The 19,035-nt window shown below is 43.8% G+C and overlaps 1 protein-coding gene across 1 annotated transcript in view; it reads right to left on the bottom strand.

The window, feature by feature from the left end:
• Positions 1-19,035, bottom strand: part of SQOR (sulfide quinone oxidoreductase) — an 87,486-nt gene that overhangs the window by 10,601 nt on the left and 57,850 nt on the right. Inside the window, exons 5-7 of the mRNA XM_040342619.1 lie at positions 18,556-18,750; positions 12,612-12,821; positions 4,649-4,832 (exon numbers count right to left, since the gene is read on the bottom strand). Of these exons, the coding sequence (XP_040198553.1) occupies positions 4,649-4,832; positions 12,612-12,821; positions 18,556-18,750 (589 nt within the window). The remainder of the gene's footprint in view (positions 1-4,648; positions 4,833-12,611; positions 12,822-18,555; positions 18,751-19,035) is intronic.

The raw sequence follows: 19,035 nt of genomic DNA, 5'->3' as shown, positions 1-19,035 counted from the left end.
GCGTACTGCGCATGCTCCGTCGGGTAAATTACCTGACGTGCATTGCGCTAAATGACGTCGCACCGACGTCATTTGCTTAGACGTTAACGTAAATGGCGTCCAGCGCCATTCACAGACGACTTACGCAAACGACGTTGGTTTTTAAATTTTGACGCGGGAACTATGGCCATACTTAACATGGCTTAGGACACCTAGGAGGTAGCCCTAATTTTACGCGGCGTAACTCGACGGAAACGACGTACAGTTAGATCGACGGGCAGCTCGGGCGTTCAGGGATCGCCGTAAGTATTCATTTGCATATTCTACGCCGACCGCAATGGCCTCGCCACCTAGCGGCCGGCCTAGAATTGCATCCTTAAGATCCGACAGTGTAATTCAATTACACCTGCCGGATCTTAGGGCTAGCTATGCGTAACTGATTCTATGAATCGGTCACATAGTTAGGACGGCCCTAACACAGAGATACGATGGCGTATCAGGAGATACGCTGTCGTATCTCTTTGGTGAATCTGGCCCTAGATTCTCCTACATTCAATAATCTAAATATCAGAGCATGTAAACATACAGATACACTATCCATTTCAGAAAATTCTATTCATCTTCTAATGCTTAAATTCCACCTATTATATTTCTTTTATAAATATAGGCCAATGTGATCACGAACCACAAATACAGTTTTGGACCTGCAAACTACAGCATGAAATGTTTATAAATTGACAATATAGCCTGAGTATGAGATCCTATGACTGAATAGTCCTTGTACGAGGTGAATAACATGTGAATAAGGGCCTCAAGTTCTCCAAAACAAGTCTTCCTTGAGTAGGTGGTAAGAGGTCTTAGTTGACGTGTGAGGACTCACCAAACTGCTGGATCCACAGTTCACAACATCTAAATAAAGCTGCACAGATTATATTCTTCACTAAAACTTCACTTGTCCTCATAAACTGGGTCACTGACTCTCTGACTCTACACATCTTATCCATCGGAGAAGGAGCAATTCTAGTGGAAATTTCATGGTCAAACAAGGTCACCAAAAAGTGTCCTTAGATGTCCTCCTCAAATCTCTGTGTGATGTAGACTTCTCATCGTAATAGGGACCGTACAGAGAGGTTAGGACTTTATTCAGGAACAGGAGGCTCAACATATGAATACTGTACATCCCAATAAAACACGTGGACAGCTATGATCACACTAATCTGATATTATTGTAGATATTCCCAACTCTATTGATCCAAAGAAAAGGCAATGTGGAGTTTATTCAGGTTGTGAATGTCGAGGGTCATTATGATTTGTCAGCTGCTTTAGACGCTTCCAAAACTAATCCGGGACACATTGTACTACCTCTCTAGTACATGCTGAGCAGAGCACAATGTAATACAAGTGAAGCAGTCTATTATCAGTCATGGGACAGTTGCATGCAGCGTGCAGATAAGGACACTGTGCAGGTTTTAGAAATCCCCCTTATGCAATCTAGTGAGACTGTTATAATGTAACAGCTCTAAATATTGTAAAAAAAAAAAAAATGGTTCATTATTTGAATGTACTCCCTTATGCCGCATACACACGATCATTTTTCGGCATGAAAACAACAACGTTTCAAAAAAAATGTAATTTAAAATGATCGTGTGTGGACTTTTACATAATTTTTGGGGTTCTGAAAAGCGACATTTTTTTTTTTCCGAACATGCTGCATTTTTTAACAACGTTTTAAACAATGTCGTTTTTCGGGTTGTAAAAAATTATCGTGTGTGGGCTAAAACGACATTAAAAACCTGCGCATGCTCAGAAGCAAGACGGGAGCGCTCGTTCTGGTAAAACTACCGTTCATAATGAGTAAGCACATTCATCACACTGTAACAGACAGAAAAGCGTGAATCGTCTTTTACGAACAGGAAATCAGCTAAAGCAGCCCAAAGGGTGGCGTCATCCGCATGGAACTTCCCCTTTATAGTGCCGTCGTACGTGTTGTACGTCACCGCGCTTTGCTAGAGCATTTTTTTTAAAACGATTGTGTGTGGGCAACGTCGTTTTAATGATTAAGTTGGAAAAAAACGTTTTTTCTACATGCCGAAAAACGTTGTTTTCATGCCGAAAAATGATTGCGTGTATGCGGCATAAGGCTGGGTTCACACTTGTGCGATAACAGACATTGCATGTGATTCACACCACACTGCTGTGTAGATCACATGCGATGTCTGTGCAATGCAAATTCAGCCATACAAACTACAAGGCTGAAATTGGATCGCATTCGTACCAAAATGGTGCTGGACCCTTTTTTTGGTCCACACTGGAATCAGATCGCATGGGTGTGAACACCTATGCGATCCGATTCCTACACCATGTCACAGTTCGCACTGCGATCTGCGATTTGACCTGGGATTGTCATTAACTTTACATTGACACAGCAGCAGTTTGCAGATGTCAGGATTCGCAGGGTTTCCCACATCGCATAAGTGTGAACCCAGCCTACACGCTATGAGATTATCGTACGAACGATCGTCTGTTTTTTTTTTTTTTTGCATGCTAGTCCCATATACAAAATGAAGAAGTTACTAAAAAGTTACGAAAATTCTCATACGACAGAACAAAAAATTTGGAAGTGATGTAATGTGTTGTAGTGAATTTGTATTGTATTTTCGGATGAATACTGAACTGATTAAAACAAAAATTGCACAATCTGCCATCATAAGAAACATTTTTGCGCTTGCCCCATCGGATAATATTGGATCAACTGTCATGATCGGCTCTCGAAAGCTGTGTACTAACCATTAAATTATCGTACGATCGAATGCGGTATTTTTCATACGATTATCTGATCATGCATTCGGGTATTAGGCAAGCCATTAATGGCTGTACCCAAATTGATCGATCAACTTGGGTACGATCAGTCTGCCCATACACAGATCGAAATTCATTTAAAATTTCGATCAATGTATGGCTGGCTTTAGATAGATAGATAGATAGATAGATAGATAGATATCCCCTTACTATCATGGTTTTACCAGACAACATGAGGGAGGAAGGAAGGAAGGAAAGGAAAGGAAAGAAAAAAGAAAGAAAAAGAAAGAAAGAAAAAGAAAGAAAGAAAAAGAAAGAAAGAAAAAAAAAGAAAAAAAAAAAAAAAAAGAAAAAGAAAGAAAGAAAAAGAAAGAAAGAAAAAAAGAAAAAAAGAAAAAGAAAGAAAGAGAAAGAAAGAAAGAAAAAGAAAGAAAGAAAAAGAAAGAAAGAAAAAGAAAGAGAAAGAAAGAGAGAAAGAAAGAAAAGAAAGAAAGGAAGGGGAAAAAAAAAAAGGAAAAACTCCAAAAGCAACACAAAGAATATAAAAAGTATTTTTCAGCGGAGTAGGGAGAAGCTGGAACTTGTGTGGTTTGTATTGCAGTCTGTGTCACTTTTCAGGTTTCTCACTTAGACAATGATATTACCAGGCAATAACACAGCCCTGCAATAACCAGAATAAGCTTCCTCAATCTATCCAACACTAACAGGAAAACTTCTGGCTTGTCATAGGCTTTAAACTTTACTTGTACCCTACCAAACACAAAGCATAACAACACTTCTCAAGTGAAAATAATAATTGCATGAGAAGGTCAACCCCTCGCCTACAGGCAAATAACCATCATTAAGAATTATCATCATAACATTTTATTTTAAAGGCATTTTTATTGGAGGACGAAAAGGTAAACTGTAGTAGAAACTAAACCATAACGATTTAAAAAGAAGAGGATACTGGACATGAAAGTGTTAGTGGGACACATGAATGTAAAACAAAAAAACAAGCCAGCCGAAGTCTTGATTGTCAACAAGTTCCCATGGTCCATATTTGTCAAACACAAGGGGAATGTGGCCCACCAGGCCTGGTCATGTGGACCTCGCACCCAGTTCTGCATCCGCAATGTGGAGGAATGCTATTCCCCCACCTCTCTCCCTAAACCCTGAACGTAGCGCACTCCTCAACCCGGCACTCTGTACGGAGAGCACTCCTCAACCCCGGCACTCTGTACGGAGAGCACTCCTCAACCCCGGCACTCTGTACGGAGAGCACTCCTCAACCCCGGCACTCTGTACGGAGAGCACTCCTCAACCCCGGCACTCTGTACGGAGAGCACTCCTCAACCCCGGCACTCTGTACGGAGAGCACGAGCACTCCTCAAACCGGCACTCTGTACGGAGAGCACTCCTCAACCCGGCACTCTGTACGGAGAGCACCCCAGATACAAGCGGCCCTTTGAGGGCAACCCTGCTGTTAGTGCAGCCCAAATTCACACCCCTAGCATAGTCCATCTCAAGAGTAAGAAAGAGTGGGTGGCTCCATTCCTACATGCAGTGGGACCACGGACAATGAATGTAGCCACCACCTAACAGGAAGCCTGATCACAGCAACAAACAATGGAATCTGCAAATGTGGAGGAGGCCGAGAGCAACAGAAGGGCGTTGGAGTTAAAAATACATACTTGCTAGAATTTTTTTCTTTTTAAAAACTAGAGTTTAGTATCACATACATTGGGTGTTATGAACAGTCACACACATATTTCCTGACGTCTTGTCTACTTCATCATCTGGGATAAGCCGTATCGTGTGGTAGAAGAAAAAAAAAAAAAAAAAAAAACTTCCCTTGGAAACTAAAAACATTTTGAAGAAGCAAGCTTACCTACAGCAGCTGCTGTTTTTGAAGTTGGGAGATTAGTGCAGTCTCCTATGCCAAAAACATTGGGGTACTTCTTATGCTGGAGGGTCTCTTTGTCTACATCCACCCAGCCACCTGCATCTGCCACGGGGCTGTTGACTAGTACATCTTGTGGTCCCATCGGAGGGGTCACGTGAAGCATTTCATACTGTGAGACATAAGAAATGGGTGATTTGCACTACTATCATAACCAACACCTACCATGCAATCTAAAAGGAAGCGATAAAAGATTAAAATATTTATTTTACATATTAGCTGTAAAAAAAAAAAAAAAAACAGTACATTAATGCTACACTTGGTGTAGTGGTAACACAATTCCGCTCACGTTTGTGCATTTTTTTTAACATTTCTGCAGGGCATGCATAGGACAACCAATTAACTTAAGGCACTGCACTGCAGCAGCTTCCGGGTAGGAGCGGTGAGTCATGGAGCGCAAACGTCACTTCCGGGAAGCGGGATGTCGCCCTGGCGCGCTTCATCAGCTGACTTCAGAGGGCGTCTGGACATCCGTTGATATTCACCTTTGACACTTTTGAACCGTTTTTCATCACCCTACTAAGTATAGGACTTTATATCAGTGGCTTTGACCACGAGTCTATCCTTATCATTTTAACTTACAGCGCTGAACGGCGAAAAAAAAAAAATACCAGCATACTGTACATATCGTTAGTATGCTGGATGTAATGTTATATAATTGTTTTAGGGTGAACCTCCACTTTAAGTTTAGATATGCATTTTATAACAAATACACTGGCCCAGCTTGCACCAATATAAGTATGTACGTGTCGTACTTTTGGGATCTCCGTGGAAGCTGGAAATCACGGTAGTAGGCGCTGGGACCACAGTGATCGCTGCAGCATTCCAGGTCCCGTGCCGAGTAGCTGCCTTGCTGCACAGTGAAAAGAGAGGGTCACTTGGTTGGCATGGGTGTCATTCACAGAATACCTTGCACCACCATGCCTCTCCACCTCCAGTCAGAGGATGCCTTGCATTCATTGAGAAAAATACACAGGGCCAGATTCATGAAGCACTTACACCGTTTTTTTGGTAGATGCACGGCGTAAGTGCAGATTTGCGCCGGCGGATCGCTGCACCTTACCCAGAGAACCAGATTACGCCTCCAAATAGACTTCATCGCCTCGGTGTAACCTTTCCACGCCGGCGCGGTGTTGGCGCAGATTTACGCTGGTCGGATCTGGCGCGGCCATGTTTTTTGTGTTTTAAATATGCAAATGAGGTTTTTGGGCCGATTCATCAACTTAAAGCGGATGTGCCACTAAAAAAACATATTAAAAGCCAGCAGCTACAAATACTGCAGCTGCTGACTTTTAATATAAGGACACTTACCTGTCCTGGAGTCCAGCGGTGATCGCAGCAGATGACGAGCCGATCGCTCGTCACCCTGCTGCTCCCCCCTCCATCCACGGTGAGGGAACCAGGAAGTGAAGCGCTCCGGCTTCACTGCCCGGTTCCCTACAGCGCATGCGCGAGTCGCGCTGCGCCCGCCGATTGGCTCCCGCTGTGTGCTGGGAGCCGAGTGTTCCCAGCATACAACGGGGGACGGACGGGAAACGAGGAAAAAACCCGTCTTTTGCCCGTATCGTAGGGCCGGAAGTGGGTGCAGATACCTGTCTGTAGACAGGTATCTGCACCCCCCTCCCCCCTGAAAGGTGTCAAATGTGACACCGGAGGGGGGGAGGGTGCCGATCAGCGGGACTCCACTTTAGAGTGGAGATCCGCTTTAAGCTTGACCGGCGCAGGCTACTCCCGGTGAGCGGAGCTGAAATTTCCGGTGCAAAGTTACCCCTCATAAAAGCAGGGGTAACTTTGCACCAAACTTGCAGAGGTCAGCTGGAGAGCAGCTAAAGCAGCAGCGTTACAAACGAACTGAGCAACAACACTTGCTGGACAACACATAGAGGCGGTCCCCATGTTGGGAGAGGCCCTCAATAATTACAGCCCTCTCCTCTGGGCTGAAATTGGTCATCCGCCCACCTGAGGATTCCTCATCAGCCATAACTGCCCCACCACAATGCAAACGACCTAGCTTAGAAAAAAAAAAGCTTCAGTACATTTGCACCTGCAGGGCGGAAGTCTGGGCTGATTCATGGACTGGGCTTTGGTAGTGGGTTGGCGTAGCTCAGGGATCACGCCGGGCAGCAGTTCTGAGCATGTGCAGATTGGGGCATTTACCCCTGGATGTCACTGAGCATGTGCGGTCTAAGATGCGCCCCGGCGTGACCCCTGCGCCACGGTCGGCACTTCATTAGCATAGGGTGACTCCCAGTTGGCCTTACCCCGCCTTACGCCATCTAAAATCCGCCCCGCTGGGGCATCGTAGACAAAAAAAAAAGTTTCTTGAATCACCTAACTGCCTCTCCGCGCTGGACCGGTGTAGTCTAAAAATGATGCACCACGCCGGTGCAAATCTGCACCATTGTTCATGAATCTGGCCCACAGTGTTTTGTAAATGTTGTCGGTGCCGAGTGAGAAACCCCCTGTGTTCACTTTGTAGCAGGGCAGCCACTCAGCATTGCAATTGGAAGGCAGCAGCGCTCACTATTAGTAGCTGTACCCACTACAATGATTTGTAACTTCCACAGGGATCCATCAGGTATGGGACATGCATGCTTGCCAAGCTGGGCCAATGTAACGGGATATAAAATTCATACCTAAACTTCATCTTTGAAATCCCCAGAAGCTGGACAGCTGTCATGGCCAATTATGCACCTCAAGCTGGCTACGTGAAGCACTACCACTGCTGGTCTATATTTACCGCCTTGAGGACCTTCCGACGATATAAATATATTCACTTCATCTGAGCCTCCCGGGCATGTGTATACACATCCTAGAATGACCCATATCCTATGTGCGCCCGTCGCTCTGAACAGAAGCAGCACCTGCTTGATGACTCCAACAGATTGCTCCCCACATTGCTGGAATACTTTGCTGCAGCCTGTAACTGCAGGACACAAATCTGTTCTGTGCCCTAAACACAACCTGAAACAGGAAAACTTTACAGGGTTTTATTTTTTTACAAAAGATTATGCTTATTAAACCTTAAATGACCCCTAGTAACACCAATTAGCCCCATGTCCTAACACACCCCTTATCTCTTTGGCTATTATTTTTTGCAATTTCTTGTTTATTAATCAAACATTTTGTAAGCTTTTTTTTGTGCATTGTTTGAAAAAAAGAAAAAAAAAAACTTTTAAAAAATAATGTAATTTGTATCAGAATACCATCAAATAATTGTATGTTCTGATAAACAATGCAAGTAGTATAGAAAAAAGTGTACTTTGTGTCTGCAGTGACACCATTTACGTTAAAGTGGTTGTACAATGTACAGTAGCCTGGACAACCACTTTCACCTACAGGTAATCCTAGATTAAAGTGGAGGTCCACCCTAAAAGACAAAGGGGCAGATCCAGGTACATCTGCGCCAGGCGCAGCGTATCTAAGAAACGCTACGCCGCCGTATTATCCGTTTTAAATGGAATCCACAACGAATCTGCGCCATAAGTTACGGCGGCGTAGTGTATCTATCGCGGCGTAAGGGCGCGGAATTCAAATGGCTGTGATGGGGGCGTGTTTTATGTTAATACGTCGTGACCCGACATAAACAACGTTTTTTTTTTTTTAACGGCGCATGCGCCGTCCCTGGGGGTATCCCAGTGCGCATGCTCGAAATTAAACCGGAACCCGCCAATGCTTACGATGGCGACGTCATTCTACGCAAATTCCTATTCGCGAACGACTTAAGCAAACGACGTAAAAAAAACAAAATTGTAGGCGGGAAGGACGGCCATACTTAAAGCGGGGGTTCACCCTATAAACCCCCAAAAAAAAATTTTTTTTCCTTCTACCATAAAATCAGGCATTGTAGCGCGCGCCTGTCCCGATTTTTTTATCCCCGTACTCACCGTGTACTCGTACATCGAAGATACCGACTCCCCTCGGGGAATGGGCGTGCCTATGGAGACGGAGGATGATTGACGGCCGGCTCTGGCGCGTCACGCTTCTCCGGAAATAGCCGAAATAGGCTTGGCTCTTCACGGCGCCTGCGCATAGCCTGTGCGCAGGCGCCGTGAAGAGCCGAGACCTACTCCGGCTGTCTTCGGGGAGAGTGACGTGCCAGGGCCGGCCGTCAATCATCCTCCCTCTCCATAGGCACGCCCATTCCCCGCGGGAGCCGAAATCTATAATGTACGAGTACACAGTGAGTACGGGGGTAAAAAAAATCGGGACAGGCATACTGTAGCTCGCGCTACAATGCCTGTCTCGATGGTAAAATTGTGTCACTGAGGGTGAACCACCGCTTTAACATTGAGTACGCCACCATATAGCAGCTTTAACTATACGCCGGAAAAAGCCGAACTCAAACGACGTAACAAAAAGCGCCGGCCGGATGTACGTTCGTGGATCGTCGTAAATAGCTCATTTGCATACTCGACGCGGATTTCGACGGGAACGCCACCTAAAAATTGCAGCTTAGATCCGACGGCGTACGAAGATGTACGCCTGCCGGATCTAGCCGAGATGCCGTCGTATCTTGTTTTGAGGATTCAAAACAAAGATACAACGCGGGAATTTTGAAATTACGCCGGCGTATCAGTAGATACGCCGGCGTAATTTCTTTGTGGATCTGCCCCCCAAAAAATTGAAAAAATAAAATAAAAATGTTTATACTTACCAGAAATGGCTGTTGCTAGGCAGATCGTCCCACTCTGCCACTTCCTATTCCGCTGTGATGTTCTGCCTTCTCCTCCTCGCGTTGTATTCTGGGACATTTGGGTGTGCTGTCTTCTGGGACCTGTGTGTCCCCCAGAAGACAGCCAGCCATTCACAGAGCGACGCGTGACTCGCACATGCGCAGTAGGAAACAGGCAGTGAAGCCGCAAGGCTCCATTGCTCGTTTCCCTTACTTTGAATGGCGGCGCCGGGAACCGATCTAATGGACGGATCGGCCTCAGGCGGCCGACATCGCGGGCACCCTGGACAGGCAAGTGTGCTCATCAAAAGTCAGCAGGTACAGTGTTTGTAGCTACTGACTTTAAAAAATAAAAAATTGGACCTCCGTTTTAAGGCTTACCTGTAGGTGCTGGAAAAATGTCCTAAGCCTCCACGGTTTAGGACATATTTATAATTCCCTGTATAGCAATGTCTTCTGCGCATGCGCCGGCGCATGCATGCTTTACAAAGGGCACGCTGTGCACGTCTGCCGATGGTTTCTCCCCTCACTTCTGGGTCTTGCTGGGGCACCGGGGGCCATTGGCTCAAAGCCAGTGATGAGGGGGAGGGGTAGAGTCCCTCTTTCTGTGTCATTGGACGCGACAGAGAGACTCGAGTGCTTGCACGCACGTGTCCCCCCCCCCCATGGGAAGTGGGTTCCCGTGGGGGCACTGGCCTGAGAGAAGGGGCCAGCTGTAGGTAAGTATAGACCCTTTTCAACCCTTTAAAGCCCCATTCACACCTGAGCGTAGTAGAAACGCATGCAAAAATGTCTGTTTTTGCACGTATTTCTGAAACAGGGTTAAAAAAGGGGACCAACACACGTTTCGGTACCCTTCATTCCTAATATCACCTCGAAAAAAAAAAAAAAATATGTGTTTTCTCTTGGCAAACCATATGTCCCACCAAAAAGCACAATAACAAAAACAGGGGAAGGTCCTGCGTCACTGAGGTGCGAATACAGCCCAAGTAATTGTAAATCGCACTATTACCAAAAGTATTGGGACGCCCGCCTTTACACACACATGAACTTTAATGTCATCCCAGTCTTAGTCCGTAGGGTTCAATATTGAGTTGGCCCCCCATTTGCAGCTATGACAGCTTTTCTGAGAAGGCTGTCCACAAGGTTTAGGAGTGTCTATGGGAATGTTTGACCATTCTTCCAGAAGCACATTTGTGAGATCAGGCTCTGATGTTGGACGAGAAGGCCTGGCTCGCAGTCTTCACTCATTCATCCCAAAGGCGTTCTATCGTGTTGAGGTCAGGACTCTGTGCAGGCCAGTCAAGTTCCTCAACCCCAAATTGGCTCAACCATGTCTTTATGGACGTTGCTTTGTGCACTGGCCCAAATCATTTGGTGGAGGGGGGATTATGGTGTGGGGTTGTTTTTCAGGGGTTAGGCTTGGCCCCTTAGTTCCATTAAAGGGAACTCTTAAGGCGTCAGCATACTAAGACAATTTGGACAATTTCATGCTCCCAACTTTGTGGGAACAGTTTGGGGATGGCTCCTTCCTGTTCCAACATGACTGCGCACCAGTGCACAAAGCAAGGTCCATAAAGACATGGATAAGTGAGTTTTGGGTGGAGGAACTTGACACAGAGTCCTGACCTCAACCCAATAGAACATATTTAGGATTATTCGAGTGGAGACTGCAAGCCAGGCCTTCTCATCCAACATCAGCGCCTGACCTCACAAAAAGTGCTTCTGGGAAAATGGTCAAACATTCCCATAGACACACTCCTAAACCTTGTGGACAGCCTTCCCAGAAGAGTTGTTATAGCTGCAAAGGTGGGCCAACTTAATATTTAATCCTACTTACCAAGACTGGGATGCCATTTAAGCTCATGTGTGTAAAGGCAGGCGTCCCAATACTTTTGATAATATAGTATATAATGACAAATCAAAAGATTCACATCTGAATAGTCAAAATTGCTTTGATCCATAAGGGCTAAACTGCTGCTAGCTCTGAAGTGGTAAATCAGTAAGAATACTTTCACACTGGGGCGTCTTTCAGGGCTAAAAACAGCGCCTGAAAACATCAGGGCTTTCACACTGGGGCGTCTTTCAGGGCTAAAGGGCTAAAAATAGCGCCTGAAAACGTTAGGGCTTTCACACTGGGGCTTTCACGCTTGCAAACAAACAGGAAAAAAAGTCCTGCAAGCAGCATCTTCGGGGCTTTGCGGGAGCGGTGAATACACAGCTTCTAAACGGCTCCTGCCATCGAAATCAATGGGCAGCACTGCCAACGGCAACAGCCTTTTGCGGGCACTTTTAACCCTTTTCCGGCCGCTAGCGTGGTTTAAAAGTGCCTTGCTAGCGGCCGAATAGCGGCGCTAAAATTATTGGTGCTTTAGTGTCGGCGCCCCTCACCGTGAAAGTGCCCTTATAAGCTTAGAACATCCCATCCTTATGTTTACAAAGCCTCATTCACACTTCACTTCAACGCACGTACCCGCCCAATATTTTTTTTTCTCTGCATTTTTGCTCGTCGTGCTTTGGGTCCTATGTGTAATAAATGCGTCAAAGAAGCTCATGTGCCAAATCTTCACAGTGGTCCAGGCGCGCTTGGCGACACGCGCTCCATGTGATTTTCATGCTTTGTTACGTGACAAACAGAAAAATCGCACTGCATTTGGAGTGCCATTAAGAAATAGTGCCACTGAAAGCGCGTTGCCACATTTCTGAAAATTCTGCCTGCATTTTCGGAGTGGCCAAATGTGAATGCAGCTAAAACTGGAAAATCTAGAACAGCCTATATAAAATATATCATTTGTACTATCAACCTTCCACAAAAAAAAAAAAAAATACAGCTTTAAAAAAAATAAAAAAAAAATGCCCAAATCACAATCAATATTATAAAATAGAAATACATTGAATAAAGTCCAACCGTAAACACATGTTCAAAAAGCCTCTGAAAATGAAGAAAAAAAAAAAAAAAAAAAAACAGTTGCAACTTTTTTTTTTTTTCACTGTCCAATCCACTGCTGTGAATTGTTAAGTACAGTGGAACCTCGGGTTACAAGCAGAAATCCATGACCTTATGGTAAAGCAAGGTATGAGCAAAGCTTGTCCTCCCATCAACGAATATGACTCACCAAATGTGGTAAACATAAGAAGCGTATTAAAATATGAGACTCGTCTTTTAATGCACCGGCTGGTAAACACCGGACTATCTGATTGGAGGTTCCCATTTACCTGCAATACTTTGGTTTCTCCTGGTTTATCAAGGTTCTCAAACACGGCTTCTTGTTTTTCAGGTCGGACCTCAATAAGGTTATGTCTAAAGTTCACAGTGATGTCCCGCTTTTTGATTATTTCCAGGAGGGCATCTGCATACTTCTTTACCCCAAAAATGACTCCCAAAGATGTGTTGAAGATGAAGTTTGCATCAGATCGTTTTCCATTCTATGGAAACGAAAAATTAAGAAAAAATAAATAAAATTACACATATTCGGTAGGTTCAAGTGACATCTTATTTTAACAGCAGTAAAGCAATTCCCTTTCATCCGCTAGACAGGCTGTAGGGGCTGAAGACATTTATATACCCATTGTTGGGTTCTAGTACTTGGAACGGCATTAGTAGTGTAAACAGTATGGTTAAATGACTGTACTGTACACTTACACAGTAAGTTATAAGAATGGCTCAATGCAGTCAGGGCCGCCATCATTCATACTGAATGCAGTACTAAACAGATTATAGCGCACAAGGCTAGTTATTTATTTCTTTTTTTCTTTTTATTAAAGGGCCCAGAGGTCCCGGATGGCTACCCCCCTTTTTTTATTATATATATATATATATATATATATATATATATATATATATATATATATATATATATATATATATATATATATATATATATATATATATATATATATATATATATATTTTTTTTTTTTTTTTTTTTTCTTTATTTCTTTTTTTTGTAAAGGCCACCCCCCTCTCAATTTGCCTTCTCGATTTCAAATTTCAGGCATAATTCCTGATGGCGGCCCTGAATGCAGTACAAAACAGATTATAGCGCACAAGGCTAGTTAAAAACACCTGAACATATTCAAAAATACAGGGGTTTGGTCACACTATATGATCATATAGTGCTAAGCCCACTTACTGCGACAAAGTACCCCGAATTAGTAGGTCCTAACCTGTTAATAGAATGAAAGAACCTAGTGTCTCAACCTTGGGAGATAAACTCCTCTATATGGGAGACACTAGGTTCTATCTCCCAAGGTTGAGACACTAGGTTCTTTCATTCTATTAACAGGTTAGGACCCACTAATTTGGGGTACTTTGTCGCAGTAAGTGGGCTTAGCACTATATGACTATATAGTGTGACCAAACCCCCGTATTTTTGAATATGTTCAGGTGTTTTTAACTGGCCTTGCAGGATAAATGTAATTTTTGCATGTGTGCGCTATAATCTGTTTTTTATGGTCTTTGGTTCCTATAGCAGCACCATCTTAGATGTATAGTATTTTTAGGGTGTGCCCCCCCAGTATGTTTTTGTATGGCTCAATGCAATAACCACCACCATAAGTAATAATAAAAACATACAATCCAAAAAATCTGCTATAACAGGCTCAAAAGTAGGAAATAAAGCATTAAAGTTGGAACATGTAAAAATCAATATATGTGCATATATAATCTCTTTCTCACATTACATACAGGTAAAACTTGAAAAAATAGAAAATTCATTTATTTCACTAATGCAACTTAAGGTGAAACCAACATATGAGATAGACTCATTAAATGCAAAGCAGGATAGTTCAAGCTGTGATTTGTCATAATTGTGATGATTATGGCTTACAGCTCATGAAAACCCCAAATCCACAATCTCAGAAAATTTGAATATTGTGAAAAGGTGCAACATTTTAGGCTCAAAGTGTCCCACTCTAATCAGCTAATTAAGCCATAACACCTGCAAAGGGTTCCTGAGCCTTTAACCACTTGACACCCGCACGCCGTCATATGACGTCCAAAACGGGGACCTGTTATCCTGGGTGGACGTCATATGACGTGATGGGCTTTGCGGGGGGGATATCTCAATGATGCCTGCACCCGGAGGCATCATTGAGATATCATTTTTTAGCGGCGGCGATCCTGCGCACCATAAGAACGATCATAGCGGCGGTTCCGCCGCTAGATCGTTCTTACAGGCGGCGGGAGGGGACATCCCCCCCCTCCCGCCGCCATCCGGTGCTTCTCCGGGCTCTCCCGTCCCACCGGGGGCCCGGAGAGATGATCGCCGTCCGCCGGATGTTTGCCATAGAGAAGACTGGTGACCATCTGGTCACCAGTCATCTCTATGACCGTCGGAGGCCCGGGCGCGATGTGATGACGTCACGCCCGGGTCCCCGTAAGTAAACAAACCGCAATTGCGGCTAGTTTGAATGAGATCTGTGAATTTTTTTTCACGATCTCATTCTTTCCAGCCTGCAGGAGAGATGTGGGGTCTTATTGACCCCGCATCTCTCCTTAAAGAGGACCTGTCACACACATTCCTATTACAAGGGATGTTTACATTCCTTGTAATAGGAATAAAAGCGATTGAAAAAAAAAAAAAGTGTAAAAAAAAGTGTAAAAAATAAAGAAATAAGTAAAATAAAAAAAAAATAATAATAAAAAAATTAAAATGCCCCTGTCCCCGGTAGCTCGCGCTCAGAAGCGTACGCACACGTAAGTCCCGCCCACGTATGTAAACGTCGTTCAAACCACACATGTGAGGTGTCGCCGCGTGCGTTAGAGCGTGTGCAACAATTCTAGCACTAGACCTCCTCTGTAACTCTAAACTGGCAACCTGTAAAAATTTTAAAGTGTCGCCTATGGAGATTTTAAAGTAACGAAGTTTGGCGCCATTCCATGAGTGTACGCAATTTTAAAGCGTGACATGTTAGGTATCTAGTTACTCGGCGTAACATCATCTTTCATATTTTACCAAAAAATTGGGCTAACGTTACTGTTTTGTTATTTTTTAATTTATGAAACCATTTTTTTTACAAAAAAAAGCAGTTTAAAAAATTATTGCGCAAATACGGTGCAAGATAAAAAGTTGCAATGACCGCCATTTTATTCCCTAGGGTGTCTGCTAAAAAAACATATATAATGTTTGGGGGTTCTGAGTAATTTTCTAGCAAAAGAATGATGATTTGTACATGTAGGAAAGAAGTGCCAGAATAGGCCCGGGAAGGAGGTGGGTTTTAAAGCCCGGTATTGAAGTGGTTAAAATGGTCTCCGAGTCTGGTTCAGTAGGAATCACAATCATGGGAAAGACTGCTGACCTGACAGTTGTGCAGAAAACTATTACTGACACCCTCCATAAAGAGGGAAAGCCTCAAAATGTAATTGCAAAAGAAGTTGGATGTTCCCAAAGTGCTGTATCAAAGCACATTAATAGAAAGTTATGTGGAAGGGAAAAGTGTGGAAGAATAAGGTGCACAAGCAGCAGGGATGACCGCAGCCTGGAGAGGATTTTCAGGAAAAGGCCATTCACAAGTGTTGGGAACTTTCACATGGAACTGACTGAGGCTGGAGTCAATGCATCAAGAGCCACCACACACAGACAGATCCTGGACATGGGCTTCAAATGTCGTATTCCTCTTGTCAAGCCACTCCTGATCAAACATCAGAAGCGTCTTACCCGGGCTAAGGAAAAAAACACACATGGTCTGCTGCTCAGTGGTCCAAAGTCCTCTTTTCTGATGAGAGCAAATTTTGCATCTCATTTGGAAACCAAGGAGCCGGAGTATGGAGGAAGAATGGAGAGGCACACACTGCAAGATGCTTGAAGTCCAGTGTGAAGTTTCCACCGCCTGTGTTGATTTGGGGAGCCGTGTCATCTGCTGGTGTTGGTCCACTGTGCTTCATTAAGTCCGGGGTCAGCGCAGCCGTCTACCAGGAGATTTTGGAGCACTTCATGCTTCCTTCTGCAGACGAGCTGTATGGGGACGCGGACTTCATTTTCCAGCAGGACTTGGCACCTGCCTACACTGCCAAAAGCACCAAAACCTGGTTCAATGACCGTGAGATTACTGTGCTTGATTGGCCAGCAAACTTGCCTGACCTGAACCCCATAGAGAATCTATGGGGCATTGCCAAGAGAAAGAGGAGAGACATGAGACCGAACAATGCAGAAGAGCTGAAGGCCGCTATTGAAGCTTCCTGGTCTTCCACAACACCTCAGCAGTGCCACAGGCTGCCACGCGGCATTGAGGGGCCCAAACCAAGTACTGAGTACATATGCATGCTTATAGTTTTCAGAGGTCCGATATTCTATGTATAATCCTTGTTTTATTGATTGCATGTAATATTCTAATTTTCTGAGATTGTGGATTTGGGGTTTTCATGAGCTGTAAGCCATAATCATCACAATTATGACAAATCACGGCTTGAACTATCCTGCTTTGCATGTAATGAGTCTCATATATTAGTTTCACCTTTTAAGTTGCATTAGTGACATAAATTAACTTTTGCACGATATTCACATTTTGAGTTTCATCTGTTTATGCTATGCTATTCTATCCGGTTTGCGTTTAGTTGGACCATCATTTATTTTTCAACAGGACAATGACCCCAAACACACCTCCAGGCTGTGTAAGGGCTATTTGACAAAGAAGGAGAGTGATGGGGTGCTGCGCCAGGTGACTACCTCTTGAAGCTCATCAAGAGAATGCCAAGCAGTAATCAAAGCAAAAGGTGGCTACTTTGAAGAACCTAGAATATGAAATATATTTTCAGTTGTTTCACACTTTTTTGTTATGTATAATTCCACATGTGTTCATTCATAGTTTTGATGCCTTCAGTGTGAATCTACAATTTTCATAGTCATGAAAATAAAGAAAACTCTTTGAATAAGAAGGTGTGTCCAAACTTTTGGTCTATACTGTAATTTATATATATATTAGTGCTGTCAGTTAAACGCGTTATTAACGGCGTTAACACAAACCCATGTTAACACCGTCAATTTTTTTATCGCGCGATTAACGAGGCGGCGTTCGGGGGTTATACCGGGATGATGCCTGCAGCTGCAGGCATTATCCCGGTACCGTTGTTTAGAGCGGGCGATCGGCTATCCAAACATAACAACCGATGCGGCTAAAAGCCGCTCGGTTGTTATGCCGGAGGAGCGGGAGGGGACATCCCCCCCCCCCCCTTCCGCCGCCTTTCGCCGCTCTGACCGGGCCTCCCGTCCCACCGGGAGACCCGATCCTCCATCCGGCGCCTTCTGTGTCCAGGCGGAGACTGACACTAAGCCGTGAACCGCTTTGATTCAGTCTCCGCATTGAAACCACGGAAGCGGCGTCATGACGTCACTTCCGGGTTTCTCGGCTGCCAATGGCGCCGGATTTAAAAAAGTACACAGTATTCAGAATCGCGGTTTTCGGCGATCTGAATACTTTGAAGTGCAAAGGAGGGCTCGGAGGTCTTTTAGACCCCGATCCCTCCATAAAGAGTACCTGTCACCACCTATTACTGTCACAAGGGATGTTTACATTCCTTGTGACAGCAATAAAAGTTATCAAAATGTAAAAAAAAAAAAAAAACACAATTTAATATTATAAAAAAAAAAAAAAAAAAAAATGTTTTAAAGGGTGAACCTCCTTAATCGCGCGATTAATCGTGAGTTAACTATGACATTAATGCGATTAATCGCGATTAGAAATTTTAATCGCTTGACAGCACTAATATATATACATATACACACACACACGTTACAGTGTAAGGGTTAAGTGGCCCCTAGGGTTCTCATCTATAGAGGGTTAAGGGTCATCAAGATGCATGTTTGATAGAGGAAAGAGTGGACCAAAATCCCTCCTGAGATTTTTGCAAAGCTGGTAACCAACTACAAGAATCGTCTTACCTCTGCGATTGCCCACAAGGGTTTCGCCACCAAGTCCCAAGTCATGTTTTTCTTGGGGATCAAATACTTATTTTACTGAACTGCAACTAAATTTATAATATTTATATCATGTGTTTTTTTCTGGATTTTTGGTTGATATTCTGTCTCTATCACTTAAAATACACCTAAAATAAAAATGACAGACCCTTCATTTATTTGTAAGGGGGCAAACTTACAAGATCTGTTTGGATGTAGAACAGAAAACAATTGGGTAAAGAAAAGTTAAAATGTGTACAACATACTTTCCTAAGATACTCTTCCGATAAATACATGATTTTCTGTGGAGCGCCCGCGCATTTCACTGGAGTGTTGGGGAAGGTGAAAATTGCATTTCCCTTTTTAAAGTCCTGCAGAGCTCTCCAGGTCTTGTCCACGGTTTTTACAGAGTAGTTGGAGCCAATTTTGGGGTAATTAAATGCTTCAGGCAGTCCTTTAACCTATCGTGCAAAACACAGGTGAGGTCAACACAATGAGGGTTATGAAACACATGATAATAATTCAACCTGTTCAACAAGTTTGCAATATTACGACAATCACAACACGTATACAGTAACCAAGAGGTGTAATTAATAAAAAGTCACCGTTTATTCATTGAGACTGCATGGAAGTTTGTTTTGTGCAAATAGGACAAAAACTGAATGTTTTCTGGTTATAATCATGCAATTTAAATGTGTGAATGTGGAAAATACGACATTATGGCCACTAGATGGTGCTGAGAAGCA

Source organism: Rana temporaria, chromosome 3, assembly GCF_905171775.1.
Source record: "Rana temporaria chromosome 3, aRanTem1.1, whole genome shotgun sequence".
Taxonomy (NCBI): Eukaryota; Metazoa; Chordata; class Amphibia; order Anura; family Ranidae; genus Rana; species Rana temporaria.
This window is presented reverse-complemented; position numbering and strand designations above follow the sequence as displayed.